Below are 21,976 nucleotides of genomic sequence, written 5' to 3'. Positions count from 1 at the left end.
ACACACTAATTACGTCCGTAATTTACGGACGTATTTCGGCCGCAAGTTCCGGACCGAACTCAGTGCAGGGAGCCGGGCTCCTAGCATCATAGTTATGTACGACGCTAGGAGTCCCTGCCTCGCTGCCGGACAACTGTCCCGTACTGTAATCATGTTTTCAGTACGTGACAGTTGTCCTGCAGCGAGGCAGGGACTCCTAGCATCGTACATAAGTATGATGCTTGGAGCCCGGCTCCCTGCACTGAGTTCGGTCCGGAACTTGCGGCCGAAATACGTCCGTAAATTACGGACGTAATTAGTGTGTGTGCACATACCCTTAGGCCTCATACACACGACCATGCTTTTGCGGCAGCAATTTATACGCATTTTTACCGGTCGTGTGTATGAGGCGTAATAAAGCTTGAGCTTTCTTACAATATTTAGATTTTATAAAATTGCTTTATTTTCTTTCTTATTGCCTCATTTGTTGATTTAGATTTTTAGAAACAATAATGGAATCTCCGCACCTAATGATAAATAGAACAAATTGTTGCTTTGAAGTAGCAGACAAAATTGAATACCATTATGATTATATTTTCCTTGAAGCAGGTATTATTACTGCATGGTATACATTTTTTCAAAGTCATTTAACTTACTTAACCTTTAAAAATAGGCCAAAAGTAGGACATGTCCTATTTTTTGACGGCTGGTATTCACGGGCCATAGTGCCAGTGTCCATATATGGACAGAGACGTCAAAAGCTCCCTCTAGGAGCGGAATCCCCTGCTCCCGCGTAGTGATCCATTCTGTACTGCAAGTGAAATTGGACGTCACATCCCGAAACTAGGGCAGTAACCAGTGTCGACCCAAACCATCAGAAGGTATTTGCACATTGGGCTACAAGCCAGACGTCCAGCTACAGGTGTTGCATTGACCACACGCCACCACTCTCAAAAGCTATCATGGTGCTCTGCAAGACAGCAATGGAGGTTGGAATGGAGGTCTATCGTCTTCAGCGATAACTTCCGCTTTTGTCTCAGACACAATGATAGCCGGAGATTGGTCTGGAGACCACGTCAGCAATGCCATGAAGAGGCCTTCACAAGGGAACCTCACACCGGCCCTACCAGGGATTATGGTGTGGCATAATGTACGATAGCCGAACCCCTCTAGTCTTCATTTCAGGTACACGAACAGCTCAGCGTTACATTGATTTGGTCGTGGAACCAGTGGTACGGCCATTTCTCCAAAGTGTCCCTGAAGCGGTTTCTTAACAGGACAATGCCAGGCGCATGTTGCTCGTGCTACTGTGAGCAGCCTGCGTGTCCTAAACGTGCTACTATACGCAAGTACTGTATACTGTACGCAAATTATCAAGATTGCCTGCAGTATCTCTGGACTTGTATCCTATCGAGCACATCTGAGACGTCATTGGTCGGCAATTGCAAAGGGAGCTGCCAGGAGCCAATCTTGATAATTTGCGTGCCCAAGTGCAGTCAGCGTGGCATAACATTCCTCAGACAACCATGAATAACCTCATTGATAGATGCCAAGGCGTCTAAGTGCGTGTATTTCTGTGTGTGGCGCTCAATCAATACTGAATAAATCAAGATGTTTGGAATACTTAGTTTCCATTTTTTTTTATAATTTGCATATTATTAAAATTTCTATCGCTCCTGTGATTTCCACCATTCCAAAACTTTTCCTACTTGGTGTTGCAATTTCAATGTTGAGGAGTGTAAGGCCCTGTTCACACTGAGTTTTTTTGCCGCGGCAAAAAATGGCCGAGATTGCCTCCTATTGATTTCAAAGGGAGGTGGAGGCATTTTATTCCCGCGAGCAAAAAAAAAAGCTCGCGGGAAAGAGAAGCGACATGCTCTATCTCAAGGCGCCTCAAAAACCCCATTGAAATCAATGGGAGACGGAAATAAATGCGTTTTCTTCAAAAAACGCTTGTGGTTATTCCCTCTGTCTGTGGAAGAAAAAGAAAAAAAAAAGCCTAAAAAAAACTTGTGTGGTGCAAAACCACTTAAAAAACAGCTGATTTTTGCAGGCAGAATTTTCTGCCTCCAAAAAACTCTGTGTGAACAGGGCCTAAATGTCAAATCATACAATGCTAAGTCAGGACCAAAAACCACACCCTTTTTTTAGGGTGCGTTCACTTCAGCGTTTCCGTCGATGGGTTCCGTCAGACCTTTCCGTCAGAGGAACCCATCAACGGAAAGGCAAACGGAAACCATAGCTTTTTTTTTAGCAGAAACCATAACTTTTTTTTTTTTTTGCGGAAACAATAGTGTAGTCGACTGCGATATTGTTTCTGATAAAAAAAAACGTAAACCTTACAGAACGGTGACAAATGGAAACCATTTGCAACGGAAGCATTACCATTGAAATCAATAGTAATGCAAACGGAAGCTATAGAAAGGTCTGACCAAACCCATCAACGAAACCGGACGCTGATGTGAACACACCCTTAGCTCGGCCGGTATTTATTGGTGAAAAAGGTGGCAGCCCATTGTACTAAATTAAAAATCTACTAATAATATTGAGGAATTGAAACCTAATATATTAGAAAGCTTTACTGTACAATAAATAAGCTTATTAACATACAACTTAGGCTCTGTTCACATCTGCGTTGGGGTCCCGTTGTGACGTTCCGTCGGAGGTTTCCGTCACAACGGGGCCCTGAGCAGATACAAACCGACACCGACCAGGAGTTTCCGTTTCCATCACCATTGATTTCAATGGTGACGGAGCCGGTGGCCGTGGTTTCCGTTTGTCTCTTTTGTGCACCGGACCCGTCGTTTTGCCAGAAGCAATAGTGTAGTCGACTACCCCTTGTAAATATTGCCACACCCCCCCCCCCAGGAGATAGTGCCAAATCCCCTCTTGTAGATACTGCCACAGCCCCCTTGTAGATAGTGCCACACAGCCCCCCTGTAGTAGTGCCACAAACCCAACCTCGTATATAGTGCTACACCCCCCCCCCCCTTCCCTGTAGATAGTGCCATTGGGACTGCAATCCCTGCTATGGGGGGGGGGGATTCCTCTCCTGGAGGGCCTCTGACATCACTGTACATATATGGATAGCGACGTGAGGGGCTTCTCCAGGAGCGCTATCCCCTACCAGAGAATAGGCACCACACTGTCCGGGGATTCTGCTCCAGGAGCCCCTGACATCACTGTCCATATATGTACAGTGATGTCAGGGGCTCCCTCTAGGAGCGGAATTTCTGGCCAGAGCGTCGGCAACTCTCTGGCCGGAGATTCCGATCCAGTCCATAGTATTTTATTGTATCTGTGTCCTGAGGACGCAGATACAATTGAATATCCGGGACACGTCCGGAACAGTAGTTTGCTGGGACTGTCTCTGTAAATTCGGGACAGTCCCGGCAAATTCGGCACTCTTGGCAACTATGCTCGTGTTGCCCCCCCTACCTTCCCTCTTAGTTGCGCCCCTGACCTAGTGAACCGAAGTCCTGTCATGAGGGGACATCTGTGCCTCGGTAACAGGTCCGCTATAGGTCACTTGCCAGCGTCAGTCAGCCGCCCGCGTCCTCAGACGTCGCCTCAGGTGACATATTTTCATTCACTAAGTTAGAAATTGCTGCAGGGCAGTTCCCTTGACAATCATGGCTGCCGAGTATTAGACGTCTGTGACGTTCAGTATAACGTAGGAAACTCCTCCTTCTTCCTGCTTGGGAGCATTTGGCAGAGTTGTATGAGGCAGTGGTGGGTAAGTTATGCGGCGTATTTTGGTGCCAGTGATAAGGTTGGTCATTGCGTTATGGCGCCCCATACATGCGGATTGATACAAGGAGCGCTGCACGCAGGCGCATGAATGACTGTACATTGTGCTGAGCACGTCCAGGAGTTCTCACAATGATTACTAGCAATGTGTGTACATGCGCGATGTATGCTGCTGCTTCATAGAACAACAATGAATTACTAATGTACAGCCCTGCATAGGGAAGCGTGCTGTCTTCCTTTCACTTTCCTCACTGACATGTGAGCATACGCGCATTGTGAGGAGTGCGGTTTCTAAGGGGCGTGTTCCCTGCAGAAACAAGTATGTAATTACTGTGTGGTGTGCACGCTTCCCAGACAGTGATACAGCCATGTCCCCTATAATGTAGGAAAAAGCGTTGGTGGCTTGATAAATATGGCGATCCTCATGAGTCCCTCTCTTTTTTTCAATGCAACTATTCCTAGAAACTAGTGTTCTTGCAATGTTAACTGTGCCCAGATCTGTATAGATCTTCAAGCTTTACCCAATGATACCAGCAGTGCCCACTCATCCATAACCATGACTGGACAGGATTGCTTCTCATCTGTTTAGAGACACATATTTTTAGCATTTTAATGCTGGCACCTGTTATGGTACAACTATATCTAGTAGACAACAAAAGGTTAAATGGATATTCCCATTTTATAAAGTGATGGCATATCGCAAGGCTAATCTATCCCTTTATTATCCGTCGGGGCGACTTCTGGGACCCCACTGATCCTGAGAATGTAGGGAATGCGGTGCTGATTTAGTTCAGCGGTCCCTTCACTGTCCCTATGGCCACCCGTTGTGCAGAGAATCACAAGCCTAATTCAACATAAAAGGGGATGCATCCCTAATCCCTTCATTCTCAGGATCAAGGGGGTCCCAGAGGTCTGACCCTTACCGATCATAAAGTGATAGCGTATCCTAGCGATATACCATCACCTTATAAATTGGAAATAGCCTTTTAACCATTTGGGCACGAAGAACATCAACCGTACAGATCCATCAATGTACAGAGCCAACATCCATTATACAGCGTGGAAAGGGGGGGGGGGGGTGTCAGGTGTCTGTACAGGCTCTTTTACATGGGCCAATGATCGGTTAAACTAGCGCTCGTACAAATGCTCCTTCCCGATTATTGCCCTGCGTGAACATTTGAGCGTCAGCTGATCTCCTCTTTTATGCAAAGCATAAAATATGGTCGCTCTTCGGCAGCACATTTCCCTGTAAACAGAGAACATGATGCAAGTGCACGGGGACGACTGATCGTGGTAACATCCCCGTACATTACCAATGATTGCTTCTTATGAATGGAGCTTACGAGCACCGATCGACGTGCTGTCGTTGATCGGCACTCATTTTCATATCCGGTATTGAGCGATATAAAAAGACCTTGAGGCTATGTTCACACATCGTGATATTTTGCAGTTTTTTGAGCCAAAGCCAGAAGTGGATCCAGAAGGAAGGAGAAATATTTTTTTTTTTTTTTAAACCACTTTTAGCTTTGGCTCAAAAATCTGCATCAAAATCTGTAACAAATAGTGATGTGGGCATATAGCCTAAGGCCCGGTTCACACGGCAGATTTTGTTTAACCGGTCCTGCCGCAAAATCCACTACAGAATTGTTCCTGCCGTCGTCAGGAAGATTCCTCCTCCCATTGACTTCAATGGGAGGTTCGTGCGGAATCCGCTTGAAGATCGAGCAGGACGCTCCTTTTTCCCGCTAGTTAAAAAAGCGGGAAGCATTCGACTCCCATTGAAGTGAATGGGAGATGGAATTTTGCTGCGGCATCCACCTCAAAAATTCTGCCGTATGAACAGGGCCTCAGAGTTACATAGTGGTACTTGTTGAGGACTATCTGGCTTTATTTACATCGGGCCCTGTCACAATTGACAGTAAGGGTATGTTCACACGACAGCGTCCGTAACGGCTGAAATTACGGGGATGTTTACAGGAGGAAACATCCCCGTAATTTCAGCCGTACCGGCATGTGCAGGCGCTTGAACACCGCGTCCATTACGGACGTAATTGGCGCTGCTTTTCATTGGAGTCAATGAATAACTGCTCCAATTACGCCCAAAGAAGTGACAGGTCACTTCTTTGACGCGGGCGTCTATTTACGCGCCATTTGACAGCGGCGCGTAAATATACGCCTCGTGTGAACAGACAAACGTCAGCCCATTGCTTTCAATGGGCAGATGTTTGTCAACGCTATCAAGGTGCATTTTTCGGACGTAATTTCGCACGCAAAAACGCCCGAATTACGTCCGTAATTAGTGTGTGTGAACATACCCTAAGATTAGCACAGTATGCAGCGCTATTTCTGTGATTGCAACAGAAACCCGATGGAACCCGTTAAAAAGTCATTGGGGTCTGTTGGTTCCTTTTTGGATCTGTTGTACGATGGATACAGAACACTGTCGTGGCTTCCATCGTAAATGGAAACCATGAGTCCAGTGTGAACAGTGCCTTAGGGTATGCACACACGCAGCTTTTTCAGGCATATTTCGGGGCTTAAACGTCTCAAAATACGCCTGAAAAAAACGGTAGCTGAATGCCTACGAACATCTGCCGATTGAAATCAATGGGGAAAAATGGCATTATGTTTAGATTGGTCGGTTTTTTACGCCGCTGTTTTAAAAAACAGTACATGAAAAAACGTCCTGTAAAAGAAGCATGTCCCTTCTTGAGCCGTTTTTGGAGCGGTTATTCATAATGTCAATAAAAAAAAAAAAAAGCTCCAAAAATGTCTAGAAAAAACGCCTCAAAAAACTTTTTTTCATCTTCAAAAATGGCTGAAAATCAGGGGCTGAATTTCTCTGAAAACAGCTTCAAAATTTTCAGCTCTTTTTACTTGTGCGTGTGAACATACCTTTATTTTCAGGCTGATTTTGAAGTGTAAGGGTATGTTCACACGACCGCGTCCGTAACGGCTGAAATTACGGGGCTGTTTTCAGAAGAAAACAGCCCCGTCATTTCAGCCGTTACGGCATGTGCAGGCGCTTGAACGCCGTGTCCATTACGGACGTAATTGGCGCTGCTTTTCATTGGAGTCAATGAATAACCGCTCCAATTACGCCCTAAGAAGTGACAGGTCACTTCTTTGACGCGGGCGTCTATTTACGCGCCGTCTTTTGACAGCGGCGCGTAAATATACGCCTCGTGTGAACGGACAAACGTCAGCCCATTGCTTTCAATGGGCAGATGTTTGTCAATGCATTCAAGCCGTAATTTCGGACGTAATTCGGGGGTTAATACGCCCGATTTACGTCCGTAATTAGTGTGTGTGAACACACCCTAAAAGCCTCGTTTTACACTCCAAAATACACTTGAAATAAGCCTGCAAACAGTTTCCCATTGATTTCAATGGGAAATACACTGTTCTGTTCACATGAGGCTTATTTTTACGCTGCTGAATTTAAAAAGACGCCTCTTTTTGGAGCTGATTTGCCATTGACGCTATGAAAAATGGCTCAAAAAAACCCTCAAAATAAAAAAAGCTTTATATTCAGCTTCAAAAACGCCTTGAAATGAGGGGCCTTTTTTCCTTGAAAACACCCTCGTCATTTTCAGCCACTTCTTTTTGTACGTTTGAACATACCCCCAAAGAGGTTAATAGGGGGGTTCCCATTTTCAGGATACTTCTCTTTTAGCCAGAATGAAGAGTGGCTATAAAGAACGTCTTCTGTTCTGGAGGACCTGTGCTGACTGTCTAAATCGGAGAACCCCTTTATTTCAGCTGATTTGGATGCCTGAGTTGCACAGTGTTTGGGTGACTTCATGTGCTGCAGAATTGATGCAAATTTTGTGGTAAAAATTTGAGGCGGAAAAAGTCACGCAAAGGTACAGTAAAGGCACTCAGCAGGCTGTCTGTAATATGGCTGTGTGCTTGGGCCGGGTTCTACACATGGTGGAAAAATCAACTGCGAATCCGTCTGCGTAACATGCAGAATTTTCTGCATATTTCACCTTTCTACGGTGATAGGGGTTAAATCTGGGGTCAAAATCGACAGCGAAAATTGACATTCTGTGGATTTTAAAATTTGCACTGCTGGGCAATTTCTGTGCGGAAAAATTCTGCAGCAGGTGGATGAAGCCTGTTCAAATCTCATTCGCATGGAGATCTGCATGTGTGAACCCAACCTTATAATAGCAATGCATCTTCTCCAGTCGTTCAGACACAATATGACACAGAAAAATATTCCTACGGCTAAGTTCATAGTAGCGTTAGTATACGTTTACTTCTCTTCCATCAGAGGAAGAGAGGATTGAAAGATTAAACGGAAAGTAACGGTTCCGTTAGAATTACCATTGATTTCAATGGTAATTCGTTTGTTTCAGTTGCTTTCAGTTTTTGTCTATTCGCCAAGTTTCTGTTTTTTTTCATGGAAACAAAAGTTTTGCAGACTGCACTTTTGCTTCCGTCAGAAAAAAACGAAAACCTAGCGAATGGAGACAAACGGAAAGCAACTGAAACAAAAGAATCACCATTGCTTTCCGTTTAACCCCTTCCCGAAATTTTCATATGGCTACGTCATTTCTGGGTAGGGGAAGTATAGAGCGGGCTCATGGAGTGAACCCACTCCATACAATGCCGGTGTTGGCTGTATGTTACAGCCGACACTTCACAGTAACGAGCGTGGGATCGAGCTCGAGTGCGATCCCGCTCGTTTAACCAGTTAAATGCCACGGTCAGTAGCAACCACTGCATTTAAATTGTTAGAAAGAAGGGGTGACCCCCCCACTAGCAGCTCATCTCACCCCCGCAATGCAATCGTGGGGTGGCGAAGGTTGCTATGGCAGCCAGGGGTCCTAATAAAGGCCCCCAGGTCTGCCATCTTTGTTCTCCTATTAAGCTTAATAGGGAGCTTGTCAGAAAGACGACATACCGCTCGCTATATTAGTATTGCAGTATATATATAGTGCAAGCGATCGCTGGTTGAAATCTCCTAGGGGGACTAATAAAAAAAGTAAAAATTAGTAAAATAAAGTTTATTTTTAATGTAAAAAAAATTATTTAATATTAAAAGTTCAAAAAAGTTTTCCCATTTTCCACCTAAGGGTATGTGCACACGTAGTGACCAAAAACGTCTGAAAATCCAGAGCTGTTTTCAAGGGAAAACAGACCCTGCTTTTCAGACGTTTTTTGGCCAACTCGCATTTTTCGTGGCGTTTTTCGCGCCGTTTTCGCTGTGTTTTTTACGTCCGTTTTTGGAGCTGTTTTCATTGGAGTCTATGAGAAAACAGCTCCAAAAACGTCCAAAGAAGTGTCCTGCACTTCTTTTGACGAGGCTGTATTTTTACGCGTCGTCGTTTGACAGCTGTCAAACAACGACGCGTAAATGACAGGTTGTCTGCACAGTACGTCGGCAAACCCATTCAAATGAATGGGCAGATGTTTGCCGACGTATTGTAGCCCTATTTTCAGACGTAAAACAAGCCATAATACGCCTCGTATACGTCTGAAAATAGGTCGTGTGAACCCAGCCTAAAGCATTGTAAAAAAATAAATAATTAAACATAATTGATATCGCCGCATCTGTAAAAGTCTGAACTATTACAATATATCATTATTTACCCGCACGGTGAACGCCGTAAAAAATAAATAAACATAATTGGTATCGCCGCATCCTTAAAAGTCTGAACTATTACAATATATAATTATTTAACCAGCACGGTGAACGCCGTAAAAAATAAATAAAATGCAAACGCCAGAATCGCTATTTTTTTTGGGTCCTCTCCCACAAAAATAAAAAGTGATCAAAACATCGCATGTACCCCAAAATGGTAGCATTAAAAACGACAGCTTATCCAGCAAATAAGCCCTCATACCACTTAATTGACGGAAAAATGAAAAAGTTATGGCTCTAGGTACATTGTGACACCCCCTTCTGCTGTGGCTACCCAGCTGAGCATCTGATTTCTCATGACCTCTTTAACATTTTAACGCTTTAGCTGCCACAGCATTTTTCACACTTGACATGCACAAATAAAACCTGAATTATAAAATAAAAAAAACATATTATACCCCCATACCTATATATTTTCTGAAAGCGACACCTACTACATTGTGAAAAAATGCCACCCAGCTATTCTAGTTGCGGCAGGCGTTTAAAGTCATGACGTATTACGTATGTCCTTGGCAGTAAGAGGGTTAATGAACGTTTGCTTTGCTGGGATTAGTTTTTACATAAAAATGTCCCACACCATTTTTAATAAATATGCTTAAGTGACTATATCCAAAACTGATCTGCAACCCAGGCTGGATTCACATGGGACAGAAGCTGTGGATGTTCATCAGTGTTTCTGCAGTAAAATCCGCATGTGTTATGTGGGCCGATTTTGCTGCAGACTTTACGCCTTCTACATTGAAGAGAGTAAAATCCGGAGTGAACATCCAGAACAGAATGCTCTGATTTCCTTGCGGAAAATGTTCAGCTGCATGTGCAAAAGAATTGTTGAAATCTCATCCACATGACTGGGACTATAATCCGCTGCACAAAAAATTGCAGCATTCCGTGTGAATCCAGTTTGTGGCAAAGTTCACACGTAGAGTAATTGCTGCAGATTTTCGGTCCGAATTTGCGGACAGAAAATCCATAATACAGTAGCCGCAAACTGGATGAGATTTCATCCCTCAACACGCTGCAGAAAATTCCCGTCCAGAAATTAAGCTGCAGTGCAGATTTTTATTGGGACGGTTGCATATTTGTTGCGGACTTTCCACATTGAGTTCAATGGGAAAGTGAAATTTCACAACAAATCCCAAATGTTGCATTTTTTGCTGTGGCTGTGGAAAAGCTGCAAATTTGCAGCAGAAGTCGCAAGTAAGAAGTTCCACTTTAAAAAAAATAATAATCCATACTCGCCTACCCTGGGGTTCCCATAGCGACTTCTCACTCCTCCCTGTCTGGTCTCAAGGCTGCCGGCCTCCTGGGGTGCTGTTTCTTCCTCACATGAGAGAAAACGTCACCCAAAAAGGCCGGCAGCACAGACACCGGCCCTGGAAGAAGATCAAGGAGAATGGACATCTGCATTGCTGTAAAATATTTCCCATTTATTCTTCCATACTCCTAGCAACGTTTCGGCTTCACAGAAGCCTTTCTCAAGAAGTGAAATAACCTAACATTCGTCGTCTTAAACACCACAAGGGGGCGTGCATGATCACAGGTATGTAATAACTGTAAAAAATACAACATACCAATAAATATTACGATGAAAAATGAGATAAAAATGTATCCAACCTCCTTCTTCTGCGGGACTGTGGGCCTGAATCGGTCATCCAATCTTCTGTCTCGTGTATTAACTAGACTGTCAAAAACCTCCCACTGCAGCTGCTATCTCTATTGCACGTATCTTCGTGTTCACTGCGCATGACAACAATATTTATCTCCAGCAGCTGGTCCATCTGAGGAAATATAAATTGCAGATGTGTCAATCGTGAAAACCCCCATATCTATTAGACGGGACCCGGTGACGTGTTGCTGCCTAGTTGTATGCTATCCGCTGTCAAGGTGGGCTTACTGGTGGGAAATGGCAGTGACTACGTCGATGGGTTGGAATAAGCCTCAGTGAACACCAAGAGATGTATAAGGGTATGTGCACACACACTCATTACGTCCGTATTTGACGGACGTATTTCGGCCGCAAGTCCCGGACCGAACACAGTGCAGGGAGCCGGGCTCCTAGCATCATACTTATGTACGACTCTAGGAGTCCCTGCCTCCCCGTGGAACTACTGTCCCGTACTGAAAACATGATTACAGTACGGGACAGTTGTCCTGCAGCGAGGCAGGGACTCCTAGCATCGTACATAAGTATGATGCTAGGAGCCCGGCTCCCTGCACTGTGTTCGGTCCGGTACTTGCGGCCGAAATACGTCCGTCAATTACGGACGTAATTAGTGTGTGTGCACATACCCTAATAGAGACCGTAGCTACAGAGGGAGGTTTTGGTAGTCTAGATAATACGTAAGACTGGATGATCGATTCGGGCCCACAATCCCCCAGCAGCTGGATTTTTTTCATATGGAAGAAGGTGATTGGATACTTATGGATCTCATGATGTATCTCAATGTTTACTGGTATAATTTGTATTTTTTACACAGTTATGACATACGTTTACCCGTATGCATGGGGGATTTAAGATGATGAATGTGAGGTTATTTCACTGCGTGAGAAAGGTTTCATTGCTATGTATACTTAGTATAGAAATATAAATTAGGAATATTTTGTACCAATGCTGACGTCCAATCTCCTCTTTCTGCTGTATTCATTGTATGGGTCAGAGCTAACTCAATGGGACGGACTTGCATCTCAAGCTGCATTTGGCCACACTGACAGATCATCTGGTGCTGTTCCTGACCTTTTCGTTTTCAAAACCGTCCTGGGAGGAGTCACTTGTTGCTATGCGAAACCAGGGGGTTTGAAGTCCGCAATGACAAATGTGTCCGAAAGTCCGCACCAAATCTAAGGGTATGTTCACACGCTAAACTAAAAACGGCTGTAAAATACGGAGGTGTTCTCAAGGGTAAACCGCCTCTGATTTTCAGCCATTTTTAATGCTACAAACATTTTTTTTGCAGCTGTTTTTGGAGCTGTTTTTCTATTGATCCAATGAAAGACGGTTCCAAAAACAGCTGAAGAAGTGGCATGCACTTGTTTTTACGGGTGTTTTTGTTACGCGCCGTTTTTTATAACGGCCGTGTGAAAAAAAAAACCCCGGCAAAACAAAGGTTTTTCCCATTGAAATCAATGGGCAGATGTTTGGAGGCGTTCAGCTTCTGTATTTTCACCTGTTTTTCAAGGCGTTTACTCCCCGAAAAACATCTGAAAATAATCCGTGGGAACACACCCTAACACGATTTGTTGCAGACTTTAGGATAGAATTCCCTGAGGTATCCTGCTTGGATTTGCTGTGGTGTTTTTAGCAGCTAATTTGCCCTGTGTGAACATACCCTTATACAGTGAAGGAAATAAGTATTTGATCCCTTGCTAATTTTGTAAGTTTGCCCACTGTCAAAGACATGAACAGTCTAGAATTTTTAGGCTCGGTTAATTTTACCAGTGAGAGATAGATTATATTTAAAAAAAACAAACTGAAAATCACATAGTCAAAATTATATATATTTATTTGCATTGTGCACAGAGAAATAAGTATTTGATCCCCTACCACCCATTAAGAGTTCAGCCTCCTCCAGACCAGTTACACGCTCCAAATCAACTTGGTGCCTGCATTAAAGACAGCTGTCTTAAATGGTCACCTATATGAAAGACTCCTGTCCACAGACTCAATTAATCAGTCTGACTCTAACCTCTACAACATGGGCAAGACCAAAGAGCTTTCTAAGGATGTCAGGGACAAGATCATAGACCTGCACAAGGCTGGAATGGGCTACAAAACCATAAGTAAGACGCTGGGTGAGAAGGAGACAACTGTTGGTGCAATAGTAAGAAAATGGAAGACATACAAAATGACTGTCAATCGACATCGATCTGGGGCTCCATGCAAAATCTCACCTCGGGGGGTATCCTTGATCCTGAGGAAGGTGAGAGCTCAGCCGAAAACTACACGGGGGTAACTTGTTAATGATCTCAAGGCAGCTGGGACCACAGTCACCAAGAAAACCATTGGTAACACATTATGCCGTAATGGATTAAAATCCTGCAGTGCCCGCAAGGTCCCCCTGCTCAAGAAGGCACATGTAGAGGCCCGTCTGAAGTTTGCAAATTAACATCTGGATGATTCTGAGAGTGATTGGGAGAAGGTGCTGTGGTCAGATGAGACTAAAATTGAGCTCTTTGGCATTAACTCAACTCGCCGTGTTTGGAGGAAGAGAAATGCTGCCTATGACCCAAAGAACACCGTCCCCACTGTCAAGCATGGAGGTGGAAACATTATGTTTTGGGGGTGTTTCTCTGCTAAGGGCACAGGACTACTTCACCGCATCAATGGGAGAATGGATGGAGCCATGTACTGTCAAATCCTGAGTGACAACCTCCTTCCCTCCACCAGGACATTAAAAATAGCTCGTGGCTGGGTCTTCCAGCATGACAATGACCCGAAACATACAGCCAAGGCAACAAAGGAGTGGCTCAAAAAGAAGCACATTAAGGTCATGGAGTGGCCTAGCCAGTCTCCAGACCTTAATCCCATCGAAAACTTATGGAGGGAGTTGAAGATCCGAGTTGCCAAGCGACAGCCTCGAAATCTTAATGATTTACAGATGATCTGCAAAGAGGAGTGGGCCAAAATTCCATCTAACATGTGTGCAAACCTCATCATCAACTACAAAAAACGTCTGACTGCTGTGCTTGCCAACAAGGGTTTTGCCACCAAGTATTAAATCTTGTTTGCCAAAGGGATCAAATACTGGGTTCTTCCGCTCTGTATATACAACAGAAGAAGGAGCAGCTGATGTAGCCGCTGCCAGTGCTGTTAATATATCAGTTGATATACTGAATTGGATGAATGTAGATATGGTGCAAGCTAAATTAAATAAAATAAATGTACACAAGGCCCCGGGACCAGATGGGTTACACCCTAGAGTTCTTAAGGAGCTTAGTTCAGTTATTTCTGTCCCCCTCTTCATAATATTTAGAGAGTCTCTCATGACTGGTATAGTGCCAAGGGACTGGCGCAGGGCAAATGTGGTGCCTATTTTCAAAAAGGGCTCTAGGTCTTCGCCGAGTAATTATAGACCAGTAAGCTTAACATCAATTGTGGGGAAAATGTTTGAGGGGCTATTGAGGGACTATATACAGAATTATGTTACAATAAATAGTATTATAAGTGACAGCCAGCACGGTTTTACAAAGAACAGAAGCTGTCAAACCAAACTGATTTGTTTTTATGAAGAGGTAAGCAGAAGCCTAGACAGAGGGGCCGCTGTGGATATAGTGTTTTTGGACTTTGCAATGGCATTTGACATTGTCCCCCATAGACGTCTAATGGGTAAATTAAGGACTATAGGTTTAGAAATTATAGTTTGTAATTGGATTGAGAATTGGCTCAAGGACCGTATCCAGAGAGTTGTGGTCAATGATTCCTACTCTGAATGGTCCCCAGTTATAAGTGGTGTACGCCAGGGTTCAGTGCTGGGACCACTATTATTCAACTTATTTATTAATGATATAGAGGATGGGATTAATAGCACTATTTCTATTTTTGCATATGACACCAAGCTATGCAATATAGTTCAGACTATGGAAGATGTTTGTGAATTGCAGGCAGATTTAAACAAACAAAGTGTTTGGGCGTCCACTTGGCAAATGAAGTTTAATGTAGATAAATGTAAAGTTATGCACCTGGGTACGAACAACCTGCATGCATCATATGTCCTAGGGGAGCTACACTGGGGGAGTCACTTGATGAGAAGGATCTGGGTGTAATTGTAAATCATAAATCATAAACTAAATAACAGCATGCAGTGTCAATCAGCTGCTTCAAAGGCCAGCAAAATATTGTCGTGTGTCAAAAGAGGCAGGAGCTGGTCACAGCAGGAACAGTAGATGGCTTTAAAAAAGGCTTAGATAATTTCCTAGAACAAAAAAATATTAGCTCCTATGTGTAGAAATTTTTTACTTCCCCTTTCCCATCCCACTTCCCCTTTCCCATCCCTTGGTTGAACTTGATGGACATGTGTCTTTTTTCAACCGTACAAACTATGTAACTATGTAACTTATTTCTCTGGGCAAAATGCAAATAAATATATATAATTTTGACTGTGATTTTCTTTTTTTTTCTTTTAAATAATCTATCTCTCACTGGTAAAATTAACCTAGCCTAAAAGTTCTAGCCTGTTCATGTCTTTGACAGTGAGCAAACTTACAAAATCAGCAAGGGATCAAATACTTATTTCCTTCACTGTAGCTGTTGTAGAGTCCAGGATTCATACCATGTATATGTTTCATAATACAGTAATAAAAACTTGGGTCCAGGAGAACTGCAGTCACTGCTCACCGAAAGCCGCTGGATAACTTAGAGGTGTGAGAAAAGTTCCCTCTAAAATGCTATTTCCAGTTTTGGATTCAGTTGAACAAGTGACTTGGAGGAACGTTGCTTCATAGTTGGTACATTTTCAACCTTTTGACTTCTCTGACTTCTTCTCTTTGTACAGTGACCATTTCTTTGTGAGTCAGTGCTATGCTGTTCTATGCCTTGGTGGCCAATCTATACAGATAGGGCGCAGGAAAAGTGACTTTGTCCACATTTCACTGAAAAAAAAATTTCTACTCCTCTAGCTATAAACAACACAGCCATTTGCAAAACCACGGTCATTTTCAGTACAATACATGAGGTTGGTGTTTTCAAAACCAAAAAAATCTGTATCAAAATGAAACATATTCAGATTTTGCAGTGGATTTGCCACGGATTTGCGGCAGCTGATTTTTTTTATTTTTTTTTCCTGCCACATCTGAACGTATTCTAAACATTTTAAAGAGGCTCTGTCACCAGATTTTGCAACCCCTATCTCCTATTGCAGCAGATCGGCGCTGCAATGGAGATAAGAGTACCATTTTTTTATTTTATTTTTTTAAACGAGCATTTTTGGCCAAGTTATGACCATTTTTATATTTATGTAAATCAGGCTTTCTAAAGTCCAACTGGGTGTGTTTAAAGTAAAAGTACATCCACTTCTCTTCAGAACGTCCAGCTTCTGGCAGTGCAGACACAGAGTGTTCTCGAGAGATCACGCTGTGTCGTCACTCACTTCCTGCCCCAGGTCCTGCATCGTGTCGGACGAGCGAGGACACATCGGCACCAGAGGCTACAGTTGATTCTGCAGCAGCATCGGCATTTGCAGGTAAGTCGATGTAGCTACTTACCTGCAAACGCTGATGCTGCTGCAGAATCAACTGTAGCCTCTGGTGCCGATGTGGCCGACACGATGCAGGACCTGGGGCAGGAAGTGAGTGACTTCACAGCGTGATCTCTCGAGAACACGCTGTCTGCACTGCCAGAAGCTGGGCGTTGTGAAGAGAAGTGGCTGATACTTCTCGTCAGAACGCCCAGCTAGTAAAAGAAGTAAAGACGCCCCGATGTACGCACATAATACACGCCCACTTGGACTTTTACTTTAAACACGCCCACTTGGACTTTAGAAAGCCTAATTTACATAAATACAAAAATGGTCATAACTTGGCCAAAAATGCTCGTTTAAAAAAAACAAAAAACGTTACTGTAATCTACATTGCAGCGCCGATCTGTCTTATAATCCCACCAACAGACCACAGTTGCAATAGGAATGGCCTTTTTTACACATACCATTATTGTTAAGATTTGTATGTTGTTGTTGTTGGTTTTTTTATATTATAGTTTAATTTATTGTAGATTAAAATTGATCGTTAAGACATAAAAATGATCATCTGTTGTGAAATGTTAACGTCTAACTGTTTGTCCTTTGACTTGTTTCTCTACTGTATTGGAGAAATTCATTCAATGCTCCAAAACTATAACTACGAGTAGGCAACTTTGTTAAAAATTGTGTAAATAGTCCAATAAAAGCTTTGTTTTCCCTTTGTAGATTTCCAAGCCCCAACATGACTTTTCAGTGGACAGCAGTGGCAATGTTCCTGTATGGGGAAGTTGGAGTTATTTTAATTCTTTGCATCCCGTTTATTTCTCCGTCAAGGTACTAGAGAAGTATTCCTATAAATATACTGTATGTTCAATATGAAATGTGAAAGTTGCTGCATGTTATATACATACACTGTACAATGTATAGTGAATTACCTTGTGCAATATGTGTTGGCTTATACTGTCGTCGTCTTGCCATACAGTAAATATTTTACGTATTCCATGCCCGCGAATAAATGAAGGAATATGATCTCCCCAGCTGCTTAGGATATTTTTGGAACGGCTTGATGCTGTTTAAAGCTGAAGTATGCAATCCGGAGTTTCCTAAGTTCGTATAGTGACTTCTCATTCATGACAATTGGTTTGTAGCACATTTTAATTCTGCTCCATGTCTGCCAATGTCATGGTAGCTTTTATAATATATGTTACGTTTTATATTTTAATATAGTATTATTTTAGGATTATGGCTATTTACCCATTTCTTATTAATTACTTGCCTACTTGAAAACCAGTCAGTGGGACCCTCTATATTCAGATGTGGTTTTCAGTTCAAATCTAATCCTATACAAATAACCAAAATATTTTTGTTTTCGTCATAATTTATTCATATGAAATATAATCAGAATTATGAACAAGCTGAATTATTTCTGCCTTTACTTTAGCAAACTTATCCAACACCAATATCACCCATTTTTTTAACTGGCGGCACCTCTTTTAGCAGCAATAATGAGCTCCATATAATTTAGAGAAAATGTTTTTTAGTGCAGTTGTTTTTTGGTTTTTTTAAGCCTAAACCTAGAGTGGATGCAAGAAACTATATACAACTTTTTCATATGTTTGGGTAACGAATATTGTTAACAAGTTACAGAAAAACAACCCACAATTAATCTTAGGTCAAAGATGACTAAGTTACACCAGGGATTACAGAAAAGCTCTCCGTTCTGGCTAATAAAGGGGGTGACAAACAGGGCTCTCTTCTGTGACGTACATACATTATGCCTTATTAGGACATATGGGCAAATGCCCACCAAACCCACTGATTTAGGCAGGATCACTTGACGGTCACAGGCATTGTACGCATCACCGACTTGATGCTAAACGTGTTTATAAGGTTACGTTAACCCAGAGTGACCTTTTGGCCTCTGCCTGGCCAGTGGACATCAGTGTATTACTAAAAAAAAGAATGGAATATTGTAGTAAACTCTAACTTTAACTGTATCTAGTGGAAAAAATGTTTTTAAAAAAAAAAATGGGATCTTGTGGGTGACGGATGCCACTATGACATCCGTCACAGGCCCCGGTTAAATGTACATGTTTGGAAGCTACAGTGGCATACCTCTCCATATTTAAAGAGGCTCTGTCACCAGATTATAAATGCTCTATCTCCTACATAATCTGATCGGCGCTGTAATGTAGATAACAGCAGTGGTTTTTATTTTGAAAAACGATCATTTTTGAGCAAGTTATGAGCTAGTTTAGATTTATGCTAATGACTTTCTCAATGGACAACTGGGCATGTTTTTACTTTTTACCAACTGGGTGTTGTACAGAGAAGTGTATGAGGCTGACCAATCAGTGTCATACACTTCTCATTGTTCCCAGACCAGCATGATCCACAGCACAGTGTTATTGTGCAGTAAAAGAAGCTGGGATGGAACAATGAGAAGTGTAGGACGCTGATTAGTCACTGATTGGTCAGCCTCATACACTCCTCTTTACAACACCCAGTTGGTAAAAAGTAAAAACACGCCCAGTTGTCCATTGAGAATCTCATTAGCATAAAGCTAAACTAGCTCATAACTTGCTCAAAAATGATCGTTTTTCAAAATAAAAACCACTGTTGTTATCTACATTACAGCGCCGATCAGATTATGTAGAAGATAGGGCACTTATAATCTGGTGACAGAGCCTCTTTAAAAACTTCTCACTGGGGCTTCCCTAGGTGGAGATAAGCAGTCTGATTCCCAAAAAGGTGCCAGGTCTCTCGGCGTTTGATGGAGTTCAGCTATTTGTAACTGTGACCTTGCAGCAGCGAGATGTCACTGGACCATGGTAATGACTGCTGGAAAGATAATCAAAATGAAGAAAGGTGTTATTTCCAGTTCAAAATCTGTGACACATTTAGGCTTGTGGGGGCCTTTGTGCATGTTTATCCACTAAGCACCAGAGGGAGGGGTACCGGAAATCCGAGGAACAGAACCGATCAAGATTTATTGAGCCGGTTGAATCTGCGCCCATGCATCAGCTACTCTGCATGTCGGGAACCAACAGGTGTTTCTAGTGGGATTCCCTGCAACGTTGCACCCAATAATCTATACTAGTGTGGAGGCAAAGTGGAAAGTTTTGTACCTGGCAGTCAGAGAGGACTGGGGCTGTATAGGCGCCGTATACCACTGTATGCCTTTACAGTAGGATACATCGCAGCCTTTCGTTAGAGATATATGTTGGGAGCCCTACTGACTTATACCTTCGACAGAACACACACAACGTGATGTGAACAGAGCCTTGTGCTTATGAGTGCAGTCTGATAGAAAGAACGACCAGACATGGCTGGATATCCGATGCTTCCAGTCCGGCTCACCCTGCCTGTCGACGCATTAGATGCAACGCTACATTTAGCCCCTCTATGATGAGGCATGTCTTCATAAAACAACCCCTTAAAGGTACAAACATACAGGGCGAATACGTTGCACAATAGTACACAGCGTATCCATCTTGAAAGCTGCAAATTGTGGTGACCTTTTTTGGGCAGCATATCTGCAGCGAAAATACTGCAGGAATAGACAAAAAAAAGTTTATACTTACGACCCATGCGTTATCCAGGTGACGCGTCTTCTGAGCGTAGCCAGGCCTCCTGGGATGGCACTGTAGTCCACATGACCATGGCAGCCTTTGATTGGCTGCAGTAGTCACATGGGATGAAACCTCCTCCCAGGAGGCTGGGCGGTGCTCAGAACAGAGGATAGAATGTCGCTAGGACAACGGCAAAAGTGTAAGCTTTTTATTTATTTTAACTTAAAAAAAAGCTTTTTTTCTCCTCATTTGCGTTTTTTGCGTCAGAATGCAGCATTTCCGCTGCAAAAGTTGCAACACATCTTAGTTGCGGGTTTTTACCTTCCTATTGAATTCAATGGGGGGAAAACCCGCAACAGAAGAGCAGAGATTCAGCAGCATAAATTGACATGCTGCGGCTTAAAAAACTGCACCTCAGGTCAATTTATAAACGTGTTTTTTGGCTTATTTTGTTTCCGCTTTGTGTGGATGAGATTTGTAATGCAATGCGGATTTTCCGCAATTAAATCCGTTGCAGAAAATATGCAGTATTTACACCCAGTGTGTACCTACCCTAAAAGGAATACCTGTACTCATAATGTCATTTTAAGATCCAAAATTCTGTGTATATTAATTTCATAGTGCATTTTTATAGCAGTTGAAAATTTGTTTTTCTTATACAGAGCTCCACATCCCCTGCATAGGCATAGCTTTATAAGATAACATGGTGGCTGCCTGCCGCCGCCACCCTCAAAGGGAGATTACTGCATGCCGTGTTAGGCCCCATGCACATGTCCGTAATTACGGACCCATTAATTTCTATGGCCAACCGACACCTTCCCGTATATTTATAGGTAAGTGTGTGCCGTAGAAAGGCTCCATGAAAGATAGGACACGTCCTATTTTTTGCTTTTACAGACCGTGCTCCCATTCTTTATACGGGAGCAAGGCCCGCAAATGCTGGTGGCTGTCCACGGCCGTCAGCGTCCGGCCGTGCCCATAATCACGGACTGGGATTGGGGCATTACGGCGTTCATTGTATAACTGTGTGCAGTAAGCTCCCATGCCCCCTCTAGTGGTGACAACAGGCAGCTGTCATGGTATGTTAGATATCTATGTCTACGCAGGGGATTTGGAGCTCTGTATATAAAAAAAATGATATATTGAGAAATTAAAACATTCTGAAACAAATTGGCTCCCAAAAACGACAAATGTTTTTTTAAGGAACACATTTTAAAACAAACTAATAAATGCTCTTATTAATTTCTAATTAAGCCCTGATTTTGACCTACCAGTTCAGGTATACTGTCTGTACTAGCATACTATATCCTGCAGATGTCACTGCAATACACAATATATATATATATATATATATATATATACACAGTCCCTAACTTTTAGGCGTAACCTATTAACACGTAAGCTAAATAACATACACTGGTTTCTTATTGACAAAGCCAAAGATATACTATACCCTTTTGGCGTTAGATAGAATGTGGCATCCATGATGGATTCACTTTGTAACCAATCGGATGCCATAATTCTCACTGGTTTACTTTTTTTTATTATAACTTCACTGAGTAGAAGAGCGTACTATTATACCCCGAAGATGAGTGGTGAAATGTCTTAAAGGCAACCTGTCTTTTTTTTATTTTTTTTTAATTCTCCCCCTTACACTTTAAAGCAGGGTTCACATGTGCAGTAGAAATCTGTTCAGTCAGATCATGATCTCCATATGGTGAAGGCGATCTGTGTTGAAATAAGGAGTCCATTACAGTAGTATCAGAAAGGGGCACAATTTGTCAGGTTTCCATTTTTTTAATTTATTTTTTTAACTGCTGTGCAGAATGACAAAGCAGACTACAACTGATATA

At 42.7% G+C, this 21,976-nt stretch overlaps 1 protein-coding gene across 3 annotated transcripts in view; it reads left to right on the top strand.

Moving 5' to 3' along the window:
- BCAP29 (B cell receptor associated protein 29) overlaps window positions 1-21,976 on the top strand; it is a 61,583-nt gene that overhangs the window by 10,045 nt on the left and 29,562 nt on the right. For 2 of the 3 annotated variants that reach the window (XM_075857272.1, XM_075857270.1), the window contains exon 2: window positions 17,278-17,385. In XM_075857272.1, coding sequence (XP_075713387.1) covers window positions 17,294-17,385 — 92 coding nt within the window. In that variant the 5' untranslated portion in view covers window positions 17,278-17,293. Of the gene's footprint in view, window positions 1-3,627; window positions 3,716-17,277; window positions 17,386-21,976 lie in introns of those variants that run through there. The other variant, XM_075857269.1, reaches the window with a different exon arrangement.

This window comes from Rhinoderma darwinii, chromosome 3, assembly GCF_050947455.1.
Source record: "Rhinoderma darwinii isolate aRhiDar2 chromosome 3, aRhiDar2.hap1, whole genome shotgun sequence".
Classification (NCBI taxonomy): domain Eukaryota; kingdom Metazoa; phylum Chordata; class Amphibia; order Anura; family Rhinodermatidae; genus Rhinoderma; species Rhinoderma darwinii.
This window is presented reverse-complemented; position numbering and strand designations above follow the sequence as displayed.